Genomic DNA, 17,358 nt, shown 5'->3' with positions numbered 1-17,358 from the left:
CCAGGGGGTGTAATACAAAGAATTACAAACATTAAAATAATTGGTAATTACTACAAATAGTAATAGTTTTCATAGCCTTTTCGTTAAGTGATCCACTAATCAATTTTATGCAACATAAAACATCATTATAGTAATGTTTAAAATTAGGCTTTTTGTTACTGTATTTGCATTTGTGAAAATAAAATTTAGCTAAGATAACTAACAAGTTTATTATAAAGTAAACATCTTCTTTTTTTTGCCTTCGAAAGAAACAAAATACAACATTTTCCCATTTCACAGTAAAGTCTTTATAGAGATGTCCAGCAATGAATCTACTGAAGTCTTTCCAAAATGTTCTAGCGTATGAACAGATCCAGAAGAGGTGTTGCACAGTCTCAGGATTGTCTATTTGTGGTCGCTGGATCAGAATCATATCCGGACTACAGATTCCTTTTTTGTGTCCTTTAAAATGTTTGGGAGTGAGACTTCCTGTATGAGCCCGACATCGAATCTTTTTTAAAAATAGACGATCTTTGGTTCGGGATTCCGTCTCTGTGGCTCTTTGCTCTGTGAAAAAAACAAACTAACTAAAAAATCATAAAATAAAGCTGTTGTACTATTTGTACATTTAAGTTTATTCTGTGTTCTCCTTTAACATAAACACACTTGTGTTCCTAGCTGCTTTGTTTCTGCTCGGACGTTTTACGGAAACGGACCGAAGCAACATGACAGCTGAGGAAGACCTGGCTGTGACCGCGGGAGCAGAACGAGATGAAGAGGCCAAACTGCAGGTGTTAAAAGGTACCTGAGGGGTCACCTGACCGGACTGCTGTCCACGCTGGCAGGAGGTGTTCGTAGGTTTCTGTTGTTTGCTTTTCTGTTCGAGGCCACGACAATGTCGAGCTGCTGCGCCAGACTCCGCTCAAAAATCGGACATTTTCAGATTTGATTCGCTGTTAAAGGATTCCGCCGCATAGAAATACAAGATAAAGCATTTTTTCCTGAAGCTTAAATGTTTTCTGCTCAGTTCCGCTAAACAAAAAAGTCGAGTTGACTGGTTATTTCTGATTTAGTTACTAAATTATTTTCGTCTTCAGTCCCTTTCAGCAGATCAGACAGTTCTCAAATTCAAGTCAAATTATTTTAATGTCTAATCGAAAAGTCGGGTATCACGAGTTTTGGTGTTGTAATTAAAAATTATAGAAATAAAGAACTTGCTTTGAGAGTTCTGCACAGAACAAATGTGATAGGGATTTTTTTGTTGTTTTGAATTCACAGCAAGCCACCAGACCCCATTCAAAAAACATCAGTTTTCAGGAACGCCAGCATCGAGGAGAGAGACTCGTGTGTTCCTGCAAATAATATCTTTTTCTAGACTACGCCAGACTCAGTTCAGAACTATTGCATTTTAAGGGTTGTCTTTATAAAGGAGCATTTGAGAAATGTTATAAAGTTATTTTACTCAGGCTGTTTAATGAATTTTCTTTGGAACAAACAGTTATTTTAAATTTTTCATTTATTTAAGTAAACCTGCCAAAGCTCCTTTTTACAGTTCAGAACACTGACACTGAAATGGAACCTCGGTCATCTCAGATCTCAGGATCTCACATCTCAGGTCTAAACATTAAGCCTCTGTGTTTCCACCAGACTCCATTCAAACTCTGTTCTATTTAAGGTTCTTGTGATTTCAGAAATACAGAGTGGGCCATTTATATGGATACACCGTAATAACATGGGAATGGTTGGTGATATTAAAGTCCTGTTTGTGGCACATTAGTATATGTGAGGGGCAAACTCCTCAAGATGGGTGGTGACCATGGTGGCCATTTAGAAGTCGGCCATCTTGGATACAACTTTTGTTTTTTCAATAGGAAGAGGGCCATGTGACACATCAAACTTATTGGTAATGTCACAAGAAAAACAATGGTGTGCTTGGTTTCAACGTAATTTTATTCTTTCATGAGTTATTTACAAGTTTCACTGTGTTCACAGCCATTGACATGTCGAAGAGGTTAACACGTGAGGAGCAGATCGAAATTGTGTTGATATCTGGTGAACGCAGTAACCGGGTCATTGCAGCAGATTTCAATGCAAGACACCCTACGAGACCACCCATCTCCCATGCTACAGTTAGCTTCACTCAGCAAGAGCCCACAGCGTAGCACTCGCCGCATGTCACTGGAGAGTGGCATTAGTCGAACATCCCTTCGGTGGATATTAGCTACTCACAAATGGCACCCTTACAAACTCCAGCTACTGCAGCATCTCAACGAGGATGACTCAGATCGGCGCACAGAATTTGCAGAATGGGCAAAACAAAAATTGGAACAGGACCCTCAGTTCACACAGAAGATTTTGTTCAGTGATGAGGCAAACTTTTATGTGAATGGTGAAGTTAACAAACAAAACCACCGCTATTGGTCTGACACTAACCCACATTGGATGGATCCCTCCAAGACTGTTGGAACAACAAAAGTGATGGTTTGGTGTGTTACAACGATAGTGGGTCCATTCTTCATCAATGGAAACCTCAAGGCCACTGGATATTTGAAATTGCTACATGATGATGTGTTTCCCTCTTTATGTACTGAAGTTGGCACGTTCCCTGAGTTTTTCCAGCAAGATGGTGCACCACCACATTATGGGTGCCAGGTCCGAGCATTCCTAGATGAACAGTTTCCTGGAAAGTGGATTGGTCGTCATGGGCCAGTTGAATGGCCCCCAAGGTCTCCCGATTTGACCCCCTTAGACTTTTATCTTTGGGGTCATCTGAAGGCAATTGTCTATGGTGTGAAGATACGAGATGTGCAGCACCTGAAACTACAGATACTGGATGCCTGTGCTGGCATTTCTCCTGTGGTGTTGCTATCAGTGTGTGAAGAGTGGGAGAAGAGGGTTGCATTGACAATCCAACACAATGGGCAGCACATTGAACACATTTTATAAGTGGTCAGAAACTTGTAAATAACTCATGAAAGAATAAAGTTGCGTTGAAACCAAGCACACCATTGTTTTTCTTGTTACACTACCAATAAGTTTGATGTGTCACATGGCCCTCTTCCTATTGAAAAAACAAAAGTTGTATCCAAGATGGCCGACTTCTAAATGGCCACCATGGTCACCACCCATCTTGAGAAGTTTGCCCCCTCACATATACTAATGTGCCACAAACAGGACTTTAATATCACCAACTAAATGGCCCACCCTGTACATCAGCAGCTGTGCAAAACGATTCAGACTGTAAGGTGAAACTTCAGAGTGCCACCTGTTAGCCACTCTAACTCTTTCTCCTAAAGGTTTTTTGCTGTTTACATTTGAGAAGCTACATGTAGAAGCATCGCCTGTGTCTGCTTTAATGGAGTGGTTGTGAACTTGTGGCGATTTCTCACCTGAGTGAGATCACTTCCTGTGTGCAGGTGCAGCATTTCTGACTACGGTGGCGTCTGCAGGGATGATCGCAGGATTCGGCTCCACATTGGCGCTCGCCAAGAAGAAAAGCCGGGAGTGGTTCAACAAGGTAAACTTAACCTGAGCTCACAGTGCAGGTGTTTGTTTCTCTCTCAGAAACTCATTCATGAAGCACACATTTGTAGATTGTCATCACTAATAAACATCTATAAATCCTCTGAGAAACAGCAGGAAAACGTTCTAACTGCATAACCTCACAGAGAATCTCCATATTTTTCACTTGTTAAAAGGTAGACAGAGTAACGTTGTCACCCGGCGGGTGGGCGGCGTGGACACCAAAGTTTGTGGAAAAACGAGGCGACGTAGATGCTTCAAATTGTTACCTACTAAATTTCAAATCTCAGTGACCTCGACATCGACCTCAAGGTCAGACGTCAAGTTTCCCTAAAATGTTGTGAATGCGATACGATGATGCAGGATTTTGAAATTAATGCCGTAGGTGTGTCTACTTGGAGGCAGCGCCAGCAGTATTTATAATTTTATTGAGCTGAGGCTTATCATCAGTCTTTGGAAACTTAAAAATTGTGGATATTTTAACTTGAAAATGTAGCTGGACTGAGGATCTGATGGATGGCACACACTACTTTCGGTCCTTTTCCCATCCATTCGGAGGTTTCAGCGGTGCTTGCGTGAGAAGCTACCGATGCTAACAGCAGCTTGTTTACGGCCTCAGCCTCCTGAAGACAATCGATGGCTGTCTGCACATCTGCGATGACGTCCGCCTTCCCTCCTGACTCGTCTCGACCTGAAAATAGACTTTCCGTGAAGTCCTGGCGCGTGGCGGCCACAGCTGTTTGAGTTATTGGCGACTGGCGGGATCCGATTAATGCTGACGCACATGTGAGATAAACTTGGCGTGGAAACACAGACGGATCTATTTCAGTCACAGACTCGTCTTTGTGGTCGTCTCTGAATCGAAGCCTCAGGCTGAGCTTCAGTTAGGAAATGTAAAATCTGATTAGAGGGTTGAGGTCATTAAAGTGCAGCTTTTACTCCGTTTCAGCTGAAAAGGAAAGACGTCAGCTGTGCTTCCTGTCCTCAAACATGGAGGTTGTAAATCCTTCAGGGAGGTGATGGAGGTGTGTAGAGAACATCTTACACAGATGAGCTTTTATTTTTTCCTCAGATTTCCTTCTGAGGAAATAATGGCCACCAGCACCAAACTGTTGAAGAATTGGAGAACCCGAGCACTGGAGCATCCATTAAAACGAGATAATGGCGTAACACTATTGCAGTTCATGGCGATTGTATGGGTCATTTTCACACTGAAGGAGTTAACCTGATGTCATTCAGAGCTTCAAGCACCTGTTAGCCATGAGTCACCAAAACACCTGAGTGAAGAGCTGAAGTTAGTTTTCGAGAACCCTTTCAGGGGTTCAGGTTTGTCTGATTGGCGACCTTCAGCAGCAGCTCTTGGATTTTTTTTGCTCACTCTGAGGGTGAAAGTTACTTATTTTTCTATAAAGACAGGTTTTACAGATCTACTATAGTTTTTTTTGCTTTACATTGCACTCTTGGCCCCAGAGAAGCTTAACGAGGAGATCGTGCTGCCACTCCTACTGCTAGGCCAGTTAGCCTCGAGGAGCTACAGAGATGTTTTTCTTTTAGAGCTGGAGCCGTCCAAGCGATCATCATGAGGTGTGAAGCGGATGAGCTCGGCGAGAGGGAGCACCGGGAGCTGATGCGTTAAAACGAGAGAGATTGCCACGCTCGGACCACATGTGATCGAACCGGGCTTCAGGATGCAGCAGGAAGTGATGTGGAGGGACGGCACAGACCGAGAGCTGACGCAGTCCAGGACATGCTGCAAAAACATTTCTGTGATTCTGTGATATTTATCTGTGAGCTGCTGGAAGGGGTTCATGTTTGTTGGAATTGTAACAGTTTGATTCAGCACAGTTCAGATTCCTCCATCATGTGACAGAGAGGATGACCTCACTCTGCTCCACCAACCGGACGTGCAGCTGACACTTTAACGTCCGTTTCAGCTATTTGTTGAATTCCCTCACGTTTTTGGCTGTAAAAGTAATTTCACAGCTTCTGGAAGAAATAATTCCCGTAAGAAACGGGGAAACGTTTCTCCCACTGAAAACGCTACGTCCAGATGAACAGAATCAACTTTTGGAGAATTTCCGTAAGACCAAATGCAGCTGTAAAACCTGATGTCAGATTTTTTCCCTGCTTGTTTCCTGTTCAGGGCGTCACAGCGACGGCGGCAGTCCCGGAGAGCGGCGCATCTCTGGCCCTCAGAGCTCTGGGGTGGGGCTCGCTGTTCGCCTGGTGTGGAGTAGGCCTGCTCGGCTTCAGCGTGTGGAAAGTCCTCGGCGTTCACAGCGTATGTACCTGCAAACGGCTCAGTGCTGACTTTTATGTTTATTTCATAAATAATGACCTTTATTCAGTCAGGATTTTATCACCTCTTTACCTGAACTTTTCTTTAAGGATTATAGTCTCTGAGAGGAAGAAAAATAAATTTTGTGAAATAAAGGCAATTTATTCATGAATAATTTCTACAATCCTACCAATAAAATTACAATTTGGACATAATGTTTGAAACATTTTCAGAAGAAAGTGTTGAACTAAAATTCTGAGAACGAATTTTAGTTGTTAAAGTAAAAAACAAGTCTTAAGTCATTTCATTCCAGGAAGAAAGTGTATAAGGAAAGAGAGAGTAGTTGATGTAGATGAGAAAGTTAGACTTCGTAAAACTAAACTAATTAAAACTTTCTTAATAAAGAAAAATCAAGTTGTACAATTAAATTATTTAGAAAAATAAAATAATTGCACATTTTAATGTTATCAAATATTCAATTTACTGAAAGAATATGAAAAGTTCCCATTCTTGTCTTTATCTGTTTTTTCTTTTTTGTTGGTATAATGTTTCAGCTCCCAGAGTTCAGACAGAAGATGCAGTCCTTCTTCCCGTCCATCCCAAAGAGCGACATAGCTGGATCTGAACCTCTGGACTGGGATGCAGTCTTCAAGTCGAAGTGACTCAAATCATCAGTGGGGTGAAATCGAACGTGTACGCCGGCGTTTCTCAGACACTTGGCAGCTTTTTGTTTTTTTCTGGAAGCAGTGGAGGAGCCGAATGAACCTACGAGCAACTTTGATCCCAGTTTGGTTCTAATTTGGTTCCAGCTTGTCGAAAATGGATCAGCTGTAAGACGAACAGACTGAGTTCTGATTAGTTTTCCCCACCGATGGAAGCAGTTCTAGTAAAGACCATGGAAATGATATTTTTCTCTGAATGTGATTCTATAATTTCATTCTGAGTTGCTGCTTTCTTTGTGTTTTCTGCTGCTGGCAGTGTTCAAAGCTGTGAGATGAATGTAAAGAAGGTAGAACATTTCTGAAAATACTGTGTGAAAGGATCAAAATCAGGAATAAGAGGTTGAGAAAACGTTCAGTGGAGTTGAAATATTTAAGGAAAAAGGTAAATGCAGTTAATATTGAGCAGCTGCAGTCAGTTATTCTTTTACAACAGAAATCACTAATGAAATGTGCTCTTTGCACCTTTTTCTTTATGTATCGCTCTGATGCCTCAACTAATTTCTATTCAAAGTACTCAGGATGTTGACAGCGTCAATCAGCACGCTAAGGTTAGCTTAGCATACACAGCATGTATCTGACAGCAGCAGCTTCATCACATCCAAGTTATCTGTTTCTTCGTCATGCTGGTACTCCAGTATACAGTTTGTACATGCTGCATTCTCAGCTGCTGTATGAATTTATAACGTCTGCGTAGCCATGGATATGTTTTTCTAATAAAAGTAGAGGTCCCAGCACAGAGCCATGGGGAACTCCACAGCTAACTTTTGTGGCTCCTTGTTCAACAAACAAATCTATCAGATGTACTGGTGTAATGTGGTTCTTTTAGGTCCTACATGAAAGTCAGCACCAAATTAAGGCCAAAGTAAACAAACTCAGAGCTGCGCTCACAGTGCTCAACCAGAGTTAATGTACATTTATTCTTTAACATGTCGTGGAACATATAAAGATCTCATACTGAAGAAACAGCATCTGTCAAAGCAAACAGGAGACATTCTGGATGTAGAGATTTTCTTTTTTTCCTCTCTCTTTACATTTCTTATAACTGTTTTGATGTCAGCAACATGATATAAGTACAGTTCTGCCTGCCCTGCCCCAACTGACCCCCGTACCTCCTGTACATACAGTCTCTCAAATCAAACACACCCTGTCAGATCAGACCCCATGAAACATCCTGAAGATGAGTTTTTTTGTCCTTAAATACAGAAACTCGAATGTTCAGAGTTGTGATTATAAATTCATAGAGAGTCGGGACGCCATCTTCTGGAGCTCAATGCACATCAACTATTTACAGGAGGAGGATGACGGTGGAGGGATCTGATTGGTGGACAAGACAAAGTTCTTAAAAACACATTGGCTGATACTGCTGTGGTTCGGCAAAAATACTGATGGTCAAACGGCAGATGGTCAAATAATTCACATTAAAAAAAAAACGCCCAAGCAAACATATTGCACCAGAACAAAGTACGTGACTGAACATCAGTATTTCCTCTGTCATACCACGTGAGAAAAAACAAAAAAGACCTATCTACAACACTATTTAAATAACCCCGCCCCCAAATCTAACTAACCCCCCCCTCCCCAAACAGCCTTGCAAACAGAAAGGAACAACCACGAATGTTTAAAAAAAACATTGAAGAGAGCCGGAACCCGAGCCACCGTCACACTTTGGTTCAAACGAAACAACAAACCGACGAAACAATTAGAAAATTAAAAATACAAGTATTAAATATTTTGTATTAAAATTACTTAAAAATTCCAAACAAACATTTGCAGATGGAGTCGGAGCTTTATAGATTCTATATATATTCATTTGTACGTAAAAACATTTCTTTTCTGTTCTTAAATAAAAATATAATAGGAGCCAGTTTGTCACACGGGCGGAGCTGCTTACAGTGCTACTGAGCACGCTCCGTGGTGGTGTTTGTGTCATGAGTGGCCGATTTTAAACAGTACTTCACACATGATGGCCGCCACAGAGGAGTTGAGTGCGGACGACAGTGAGATGTCGAGCAGCCGGCTCTCATATAGAACAAACTCCGTCCGGTTCTCCTCCACCCGTGCCATGGCCAGCAATGCTTTGGCGGCGCGGCACATCATGTTGATGCTGGGCGGCTCTGGCGGCACAGCAGTGTGCAGCAGGCTGTGTGGGTTCTGCTGGTACTGGGCCATGGCCACACAGTCCTCCAGGAAGCCAATGAGTGTGCCCACACTGCCTTTTTGTTGGGCAACCGCCCTTGCCGCCGTGGGGTCGCCCTGCGCGAGGTTGGACAGCACAGCCACTGCCATCTCCCGGCACACCTGACTCTTCCTTTCGCCCACCAAGCGCACCAGTGTGGAGAAGAGCTTCTGCTGGCGACTAAAGGGCGGCGTGGCGAGCAGCAGGTCCACGTTGCAGTCCTTGATGCTCAGCTTGCACAAACACTCCAACACGAGTCTCTGTGGCGTGAGCGACGAGAAGCCGCCCATCGTGGAGAACGGGTCCTGCGCCTCGGCAGATGGGCACACGATCCAGTGCAGTAGCCCGTCCAGGATAGGCAGGCAGATGCTCTCTGGGTACAGCGACAGATCCAGCTGGCCCGAGATGTTGGCCAGCGTCACCAGTGTGTTCTCCCTGAGCGCCGCCAGGCAGTCCCACCACCACTCGTCCCGGCTGCACGCCAGACCTTGCTCCTCCTCCCGCTGGTAGGTGGGCGGAGTCCGTTTCCTGCGGGGGTGGCGGTGGTGCAGCAACACAAGCCGGCCCAGGATCAGCACCAGCCCAGGATGCCGTGATAGCATGGTGTCGTTCCCGGGCACAAAGGAGAGGCCGCGCACGATGTTGGAGATACAGACGCAGCGTTTGGCCAGCGCGTCCTGCCAGGGCTCAGCGGTGGACAGCGGGGCCTCATCCCAGCAGCGAGGCTCATCCTCCAGCTGGCTGATGGGACTCTGAGCTTGTGAATCCTGACCTCTGACCTCTGAGCGGATAAAGAGAGCAGAGTGAGAGACACCTGGTGGTGGAACAAATTGTAGATTTTTAAAAATTAATTGAATTTTTTTTTAAATTGCAAAAAATGTAAATTTATAAATGTCAAAACATAATGTTCCATGAAATTAAAATTGAGAAACAAGTCATAACTTCATGATGTTAAGTACTAAAATTTTGCAATTAAAGAAAAATTAAATTTTTTAAAATACTGTGACATAAAATTTTTTGAAAATGTAAAATTTGTATTTAGTGTAACTTTATTCCTCCGTCACTAAATTATATAATTTTATGTATTTTTTATTTATTGTAGATGTAAAATTGCAAAATGTAAGAAAGTTAGAGGATGCACAGTTTCAGGATTAAGGTGATAAAAAGTTTCCTTTAAAGTCTGACAATCAATAATCACTTGAATCATTTTATTGGTGATAATATTGATAAATGTCTATATCTCCTCTCTTCAGGTCTTACCTTCTCCTCCGTCTGGCTGGTTTTGCTCTTCTCCTCTGCCCAGCTCTTCCTTGCCTGTTTCACCCTCTTGTCCCTCTGCCTTCTCTTCCCACTCGGGTGGGTGCAGAGGGACAAAGTCTCCTGTGCGGGACTCGAAGTGTGTCAGGATGTGAGTGGTGGAGTCTCCTCCTCCGGCCTTCCAGTGGAGGAGGCCGCTGATGAAGCCATTGGGTCGGTTCAACTTGGCCCAGCGCTCCTCCACCTCCTCCCACCCATCGCCGGTCTCAACCCTGATTGGCAGCTTGTCGTACTTGCTGGCCTGCTGGAGGCGGGCCTCTGCTTCCTCCATGTGCTCCTTCACCTGTGCTTCTTCTTTGACCACAGGTTCTTTCACCTCCTCCTCAGAAGGCATGAGCAGCGGTGGCGGCATGTCCTCCGCCTGCTCAGCTGACCACCTCTGAATCTTCTGCTCCAACGCTGTCTGGCCGTTGGATTCTGACGCAGCGGCTAGCAGCTCCTCTGTCACCTCCTCCTCCTCAGGGAGGGGCCCCAGCAGGGAACCCTGCCTCGCAGTTCCCACTTCATATTCCTTGAGGATGCCGAAGATCTGGATCAGGCAGCGGCGGTAAAACTCCACAATGAGCTCCAGGAAGCCCGGCAGCTGCAGGAGGAAGAGGAGAAAGGTCAGACTGACAGACATCAGACACACGGACGATGAGCAGTGAGGAAGATGAGGGTCTGACCTGCGGGAGGCTGAAGGAGCCGACGGTGCTGTCATCGTACAGCAGGATGTTGATGGTGTCCAATGCCCATGTGCTCTCTGCTAACAAGCCAGACTTCAGTGACATCATCACCCGCCACGCCTCTGGGGTTCCTGACCAATAACAGCACAGAGTGAGTGTCAGCTGACCCCGGCTGCCTGCCGGCTGAATGAAAACCTGAAGAAGAAACAACTCCCTCTGATGTGTGTGTCTCTGTGTGTGTGCCGCACCTGTGTCCTTAGCGGTCAGCCGTCGCCGTGGTTTCAGTTTGGGGGGCGTGGCCTCCACAGAGCCATGGGGGAAACTGACCTCCCTGTTGATGAGTGAGACGGTTTGAGAGGTCAGCGGTCCCTGCGGCGCTCCCAGCACTGGTGGTTTCTTCATGGAGGGAAGGTAGGGTGCGCTGTTGGGTGACAGTGAGCTCCCCATGGGCCGGGGAAATGTGGAGGGGCTATGAGAGCGGGTCACGTGGTTGGGGATGGTGGGTGTGGCCTGGAAAGAGGCGGGAGGCTGTCTGGAGGGCAGGGGAGGAATGGAGGTGGCGGTGGCGGCTGAAGAGTGGGGGGGGTATGGAGTCTGGCGCTGGCTCGGGTGACCGGGGGGCCACTGGTCGTCCTGTGGAGCCCTGCTCTCCTGGTCATCTCCTCGATAGGCGGGCCCCTGACCCTGCCGGCTGTACGTATAGCCCATATCTGTCCTGGGGTGCCACATGTTGGCCTGCGACACTTCCCCGGACCCCCCAGACACTGCCGCCGGCCCTGAGCTCATCATGCTGTGCTGCGGGGGGCCCTGGCGGTCTCGGCTGTAAGGATACGGGTACTGGCCCTGGATGGGCCGGCGCTCGGGGCCCATGTAGCCCCCACCTCCTCCCCCATAGACGGGGAACATGTCGGGCTGCTGAGAGCCATACTGCTGCACGCCGAACGCCTCGCCCTCGTGACGCTTCGCTGGCGGGTACATCCCCTCCATTGGACGCTTGTATCCCTGCAGACAAACACCAGAAATGAATCCAGACCTGAAGTACCCCCAGACCCCTCAGTGACGTGATTTATCACACCAATCGGGACTCGTTTAGGAGGCGGTTACCTGCTGCTGAGGGTACAGGGACTGATGGGAACTGTAGGCCATGCTGTGAGGATACTGCTGCCCATAACCGTCATGGCCGTGCCTGAAGAGCCAACACAGGAAACTTAAATGATCACATAATCATGTTAAACTGTTTAAACTTGGCCGGGTTTAGACTATGATCTGATATTTGGATCAAATCTCCCGTGAACAGACAGTGTCACACAAACAATTGCAAGCCCCTCCTCTCTGATGACATCACATGAAAGCTCTATAATTGAGGGCTGGTTACATCCACGCTCTCACCTCTGGTGGGGGAATCTGTTGGTGGGAAACATGCTGGCTTCGTTTGCAGACGGACCCATGCTGTTCTGGCCTCCGGGGGGCGCCATGCCTCCCTCAGGGCCCATCGCATGTTCCGGCCTATGGGAAACAAACAGGTGAACTCCTGCAGTAGAGACACTTCAGCTGGTTTCCGTGTTTAAAGTTGTCACCTAAGACTTTTTTTAAGCCTTGTTTGCACTTTGAGATTATTTCTTCTTCTAAAACATTTTTAATAATTGGTTCATAGAGTTGACAGTGCCATGATGATAAACAGTTACACGGCTAAACTTTTTAATACAAACAAAAAGAAACCAAACTGTGTGTGTACAAACAGCAGACGTGCTGCAGGGCAAAACTGAATCACTCACAGTTATGTGCACTTTTTCATTCATAGATTTTAAATACATTCAGAAAAACTGGACTCCTATGAAACACGAAAGACATTTTTTTAGTCTAACTGGTGGGAATAGAGTGGCTGAGTTCAGACAGACTCACATCTGTGTGGGGCTAACGCTTCTTTAAATCTTGAGCAGAATCTCACCTGCGCTCATAGCCGGGGCTGTAGGGGTACTGGGGTCTGGGGCCCATCCCTGCCAGCGGTCCAGAGGGTGGCCCACGGGGGTACATGTCCTGCATGGCTCCACCGCTGGGCATCTGACCGGGACTGAAGGCCTCGCCGGGACCCGGACCTGACGGCAGAACCAAAAACCTGCTGTGAACCCCAGAAAGACACACTGGTCCTGAGCTATGTGTTAAACTATGAACCCTGATGTGAAACTGGCTCAGTGGTGATGTACGATAATGTGATGTAATCTGCAGCAGCTCCTGCAGTCAGACTGAAGTCAGACTGCAGTCAGACTGAAAGTTCAAGCTTCAACCACCAGGGGGAAGCAGTGGACTAAATACAGTAGAACTGCACGGATTACTGCTTCTTGAAAACACAAAGTGTTGTCAGTGTTCCTGGTTCTCAAACAAACATGTCCTCCTCAGTTCTTCCCTCCTCACCCTTCCTCACTCCTCCATAAGGGTCTTTGTTGGCATCATACTGCATCCTCATAGGGTCTCCTGGACCACCTCCCTGCTGGTAGGGAGCACCACCGGGTCCCAGGCCTCGTTTGCTGTGGAAGGCTGGATCGCTGCCCTCAGAGAATGGGTCCTGCACACTGACTCCTCCCACGCTCCTAAACATAAAACACAGACATGAGAGTCACATGAAAGTGTTCGGGTTCACATCATTACCTCCACACGCAGCATAAAACCTGCAGATGGATGGCAACAGAGGCAGCTGTAACTGCTAGCTGTCTGCTAGCTTCACCTGAGCTGGTCCTTCTGGAGCCTTTTTAGTGACATCATGTGACCAATAACATGGCTCCTGTGAGGTTACTGCACCAACAGACTGAGCCTGATGTGTAATTCTGAGGCATCACAGTTTCAGCTGTGCAATCGTGATGCGAACGAAAACCTTTAAGTTCTTCGTGTTCTTCATGTGCAGTTTGCTCAGGTGTGTTTAACACTGAAGCTCTGCCCCTACCTGTTTCCAGGCTGGGGGGCCATGTGACTGTGCGGGGTGGAGGCGGGGGTCGGGGGCTTCAGGTCTCCGGGGGCCTCGGTCAGGGAGCTGCTGCTGGACTGAGGGGTGTTTGGACCCTGCAGAGAGCCCGAGTTCGCTGCAGAGACACAGACCAGAGTTACATCATCATGTGACATCACACCGCACACCAGAGCTCAGACACGCCTTCTTCCTCAGCTGCTGTCTAATCAACTGGCTGACCTACAAATCACTGAATTTTATATTTTCAAACAGTTTATGGGAACATTTTAGGTTTGTTGGCGTCTTGTAAGACAAAATAAATAAAGTCGACTCAAACCTCATTTTACAAACCAAACATTTGATTGATTTGATAACTGCAGCTTCATATTCCAACCATATCAGATGGTACATCAGACGCTTCAAAGCGAAATTTTTTTTTTCTGGTTGGAAAATGAAGATTTAGACATTTTATTTCTTGTGACATTTCTGAACTTTTGTCCAGCATAAACTCAAATTTTATTCACATTAGACCATAAAAGATATATCTTGAAAAAAAAATAGCTGGAACAACATTCAGCAGCTGATCAGGTTATTTGGCATCAGGTCCGTCACATGACCGGGCATAAAAAAAGAGCATCTTAGAGAGGCAGAACTTCACCAACATGCAAAAAGTGCATCCACAGACTGAATGTTGTTCTTCACTGTGGAAATCACTTCATCTAAAGAACATGACATCATCATCATACTCAGAGAGTCTGGAGGAATCTCTGTGCACAGTGATGCGGCCGATAGCTGTGACCTTCACCACTCTGTGATAAATCAGTGCACGGGCTCGGAAACACACCCAGAAACAGCGTCTGCTAGCAGCTCGGTGTGCTGTCCACACGTCATGTTACAGCTCCATCATGCAGAGAAGAAGCCACGTGTGGCCACGATGGAGAAACAGTGCCGTCTCCTCTGCACCACAGCTCGTTAAAATGGACCAGGGCAAAGGGGAAAAGGATCTGAGGTCAGACTAATGGAGTAAGTAAGTAAGTAAAATTTATTTATATAGCACATTTCACAGATAAAAATCACAAAGTGCTTTACAATAAGATCAGACATACAAGTTAAAATTAATTAAAAGCCCGTTTGTATAAAAATGTCTTCAGCTGCTTTTTAAAGGAGACAGTAGAGTCTAGACAGCGTAAAGACAACGGCAGAGAGTTCCACAGCCTAGGTACCAGTGCCTGAAAAGCCCGATCCCCACGTGTTTTAAACCTAGTACGTGGGACCACCAGTAGCCTCTGACAAGACCTAAGTGCTCGGGATGAAGCATGAGGTTTCAACAGGTCAGAGATATACTGGGGAGCTTCACCGTGCAGAGCTCTAAAAGTTACAACAAAAATGTTAAAATTAACCCTAAAATCTAAAGGCAACCAATGAAGAGAAGCCAAAACTGGAGTAATGTGTGACCTCTTGTTTGTACCAGTTAAAAGTCTTGCCGCTGCATTCTGTACAGACTGAAGGCGATCCAGAGCTGATTTGTTGAGACACGTAAAAAGACCGTTACAATAATCCAAACGAGAAGAGATAAAAGCATGAATAATCATCTCAAGTTCTGCCTTTGACACCAGTAGTCTGAGTTTAGAAATGTTTCTTAGATGATAGAAACAGTTCCGGACAAGTTGTTTAGAGTGTTTCTCAAGAGACATTGAACTGTCAAATATAACACCTAAGTTTCTGAGACTCGACTGAAATGAAGGGTCTAAAAAACTGATATGCTGCCTAATTTCTGAGAACATGTGATCAGGTGCAATAATCAAGGTTTCTGTTTTATCTGCATTTAACTGAAGGAAATTGTCATTTAACCATTGTTTGATTTCTGACAGACAATTATTTAAACAAGACAATTTATAAAACTCAGAAGCTTTGAAAGAACAGTATAACTGAATGTCATCAGCATAGAGATGATAAGAAATATTATTGTAACGTCTGATAATGTGGCCTAGAGGGAGTATATACAGCAAAAAGAGAATAGGACCTAAAACAGATCCTTGAGGTACCCCAGAAGGCAGAACTGATGTTTCTGATAGCACATGATTTATACAGACAGTAAAGGATCTCTCAGATAGATACGACATAAACCATTTTAAAACAACACCAGTAATCCCAAACAAGTCCTTCAGCCTATTTATCATGATGCTGTGATCAACAGTATCAAAAGCAGAGCTGAGATCCAACATAACCAGAACGGTGTACTCTCCAGAGTCTGCTGCCATCAGAATGTCACTAGACACTTTAAGCAATTTGCGGAAACCAGACTGGAAAATGTCCAGAACATTGTTGTTAAGTTGTTCTGCAACTGTTTTTTCCAAGATCTTTGACACCAATGGTAATTTTGATATTGGCCTGTAACTGCTTGGAAGAGATGGGTCCAAATTTGGTTTCTTTAATATTGGTTCAACAATAGCTTGTTTAAAATAGCTGGGAACTGAGCCAGTATAAAGAGAAGTATTAATTATTTCCAGAATACAGGGGCCAATAAAGTCAAACACACTAATGAAAAATGATGGAGGAAGTACATCAAGGTGGCTTGAAGTCAGTTTCATTCGATCAAGCAGAGCACTGATGTCCTGTAAGGTAACAGGAGTAAAAGAGGACCAGGTATCAGAGGTAAGCAACGTGTCAGTGTGATACTGAGAGGATGATGGAGAAATATTAGACCTGACAGCAGCGACCTTATTAACAAAATAGTTTAAAAAGTCATTACAATCAGATTTAGTATAGACTGGTACATGAGGAATATCAGGAGAGACAATGTTTTTAATTGTATCAAACAATACTCTGGGGTTTTTCTTTTTTGAAGCTTTAGATTAGCAAAATATTCCGTTCTGGCATTTTTTATCATGTCGTTAAGTGAGAAAATTGATTCGTTGAGATGTACCCTATGGACCTCAAGCTTGGAAGCCTTCCATAAACGTTCTAATTTGCGACAATATCTCCTAAAATTTCGAATATTTTCATTTATCCAAGGACAGAAATTTGAAGAATGGACAACATTTAGTTTCAGAGGTGCCACCGTATCTAAAATAGATTTACATTGATTGTTAAAAGACAAAATAAGTGAATCCATATCATTTTGAGCCATGCGAGGGACAAACATGGCAGAAAACCTTCTAGCAGCATCCTGGTTTATAATCCGCCTTTGGATCATCAATTTAGGAGGTGAAGGATCCACATAAAATGACAAATTAAAGAATATACAAATATGGTCACTCACATGGACATCTTCCACACATACATCATGTATATTTAAACCCAGGGAGAAAACAAGATCAAGAATGTGGCCCTTTGTATGTGTGGGGCCAGAAACATGCTGCTTAAAGTTAAAAGACTCAGTAATAGTGATGAGCTCAGCAGCAGTGTTACAGGAAGCGTCATCAATATGAAGGTTTAAGTCTCCCAATATTACAACCTTCTCCAGTTTAATGATCGATGTCAGAAGGTCGTTAAATTCAGTTAGAAAGACCCCAGCAGGTCCAGGAGGTCGATAGATTAAAATACAGTAAAAGGTTTTCAGAGAACCGACCTTCATCATCTGTGACTCAAATGAAGAAAAGAAGTCCGAGGTCACCAGTTTGCATATGAGTCTGTCCTGGTAAACAGCAGCAAGTCCTCCACCACGTCCTAAACGACGCGGAGTTCCAATGACAGAACAGCCAGACGGGCAGATTTCATTCAAGTGGACATAATCCTTATTTTGCTGCCACGTCTCAGTC

General features: G+C 44.8%; 2 protein-coding genes across 2 annotated transcripts in view; one reads left to right on the top strand and one right to left on the bottom strand.

Moving 5' to 3' along the window:
- Positions 1 to 573: 573 nt before the first annotated feature.
- Positions 574 to 7,262, top strand: tmem242 (transmembrane protein 242). Its single transcript, XM_040018455.1, has 4 exons — positions 574 to 780; positions 3,396 to 3,496; positions 5,645 to 5,782; positions 6,334 to 7,262. Exons 1-4 carry the CDS (start codon positions 705 to 707, stop codon positions 6,439 to 6,441), a joined length of 423 nt encoding a protein of 140 aa, XP_039874389.1. The 5' UTR covers positions 574 to 704; the 3' UTR covers positions 6,442 to 7,262.
- Positions 7,263 to 7,399: 137 nt separating this feature from the next.
- arid1b (AT rich interactive domain 1B (SWI1-like)) overlaps positions 7,400 to 17,358 on the bottom strand; it is a 36,428-nt gene continuing 26,469 nt past the window's right edge. The window contains exons 15-23 of the mRNA XM_040016888.1: positions 13,598 to 13,733; positions 13,072 to 13,247; positions 12,608 to 12,755; positions 12,049 to 12,165; positions 11,764 to 11,845; positions 10,908 to 11,661; positions 10,660 to 10,790; positions 9,938 to 10,577; positions 7,400 to 9,491 (exon numbers count right to left, since the gene is read on the bottom strand). Of these exons, the coding sequence (XP_039872822.1) occupies positions 8,428 to 9,491; positions 9,938 to 10,577; positions 10,660 to 10,790; positions 10,908 to 11,661; positions 11,764 to 11,845; positions 12,049 to 12,165; positions 12,608 to 12,755; positions 13,072 to 13,247; positions 13,598 to 13,733 (3,248 nt within the window). The 3' untranslated portion in view covers positions 7,400 to 8,427. The remainder of the gene's footprint in view (positions 9,492 to 9,937; positions 10,578 to 10,659; positions 10,791 to 10,907; positions 11,662 to 11,763; positions 11,846 to 12,048; positions 12,166 to 12,607; positions 12,756 to 13,071; positions 13,248 to 13,597; positions 13,734 to 17,358) is intronic.

Source organism: Simochromis diagramma, unplaced genomic scaffold, assembly GCF_900408965.1.
Source record: "Simochromis diagramma unplaced genomic scaffold, fSimDia1.1 OVJJ01000802.1, whole genome shotgun sequence".
NCBI lineage: Eukaryota > Metazoa > Chordata > Actinopteri > Cichliformes > Cichlidae > Simochromis > Simochromis diagramma.
This window is presented reverse-complemented; position numbering and strand designations above follow the sequence as displayed.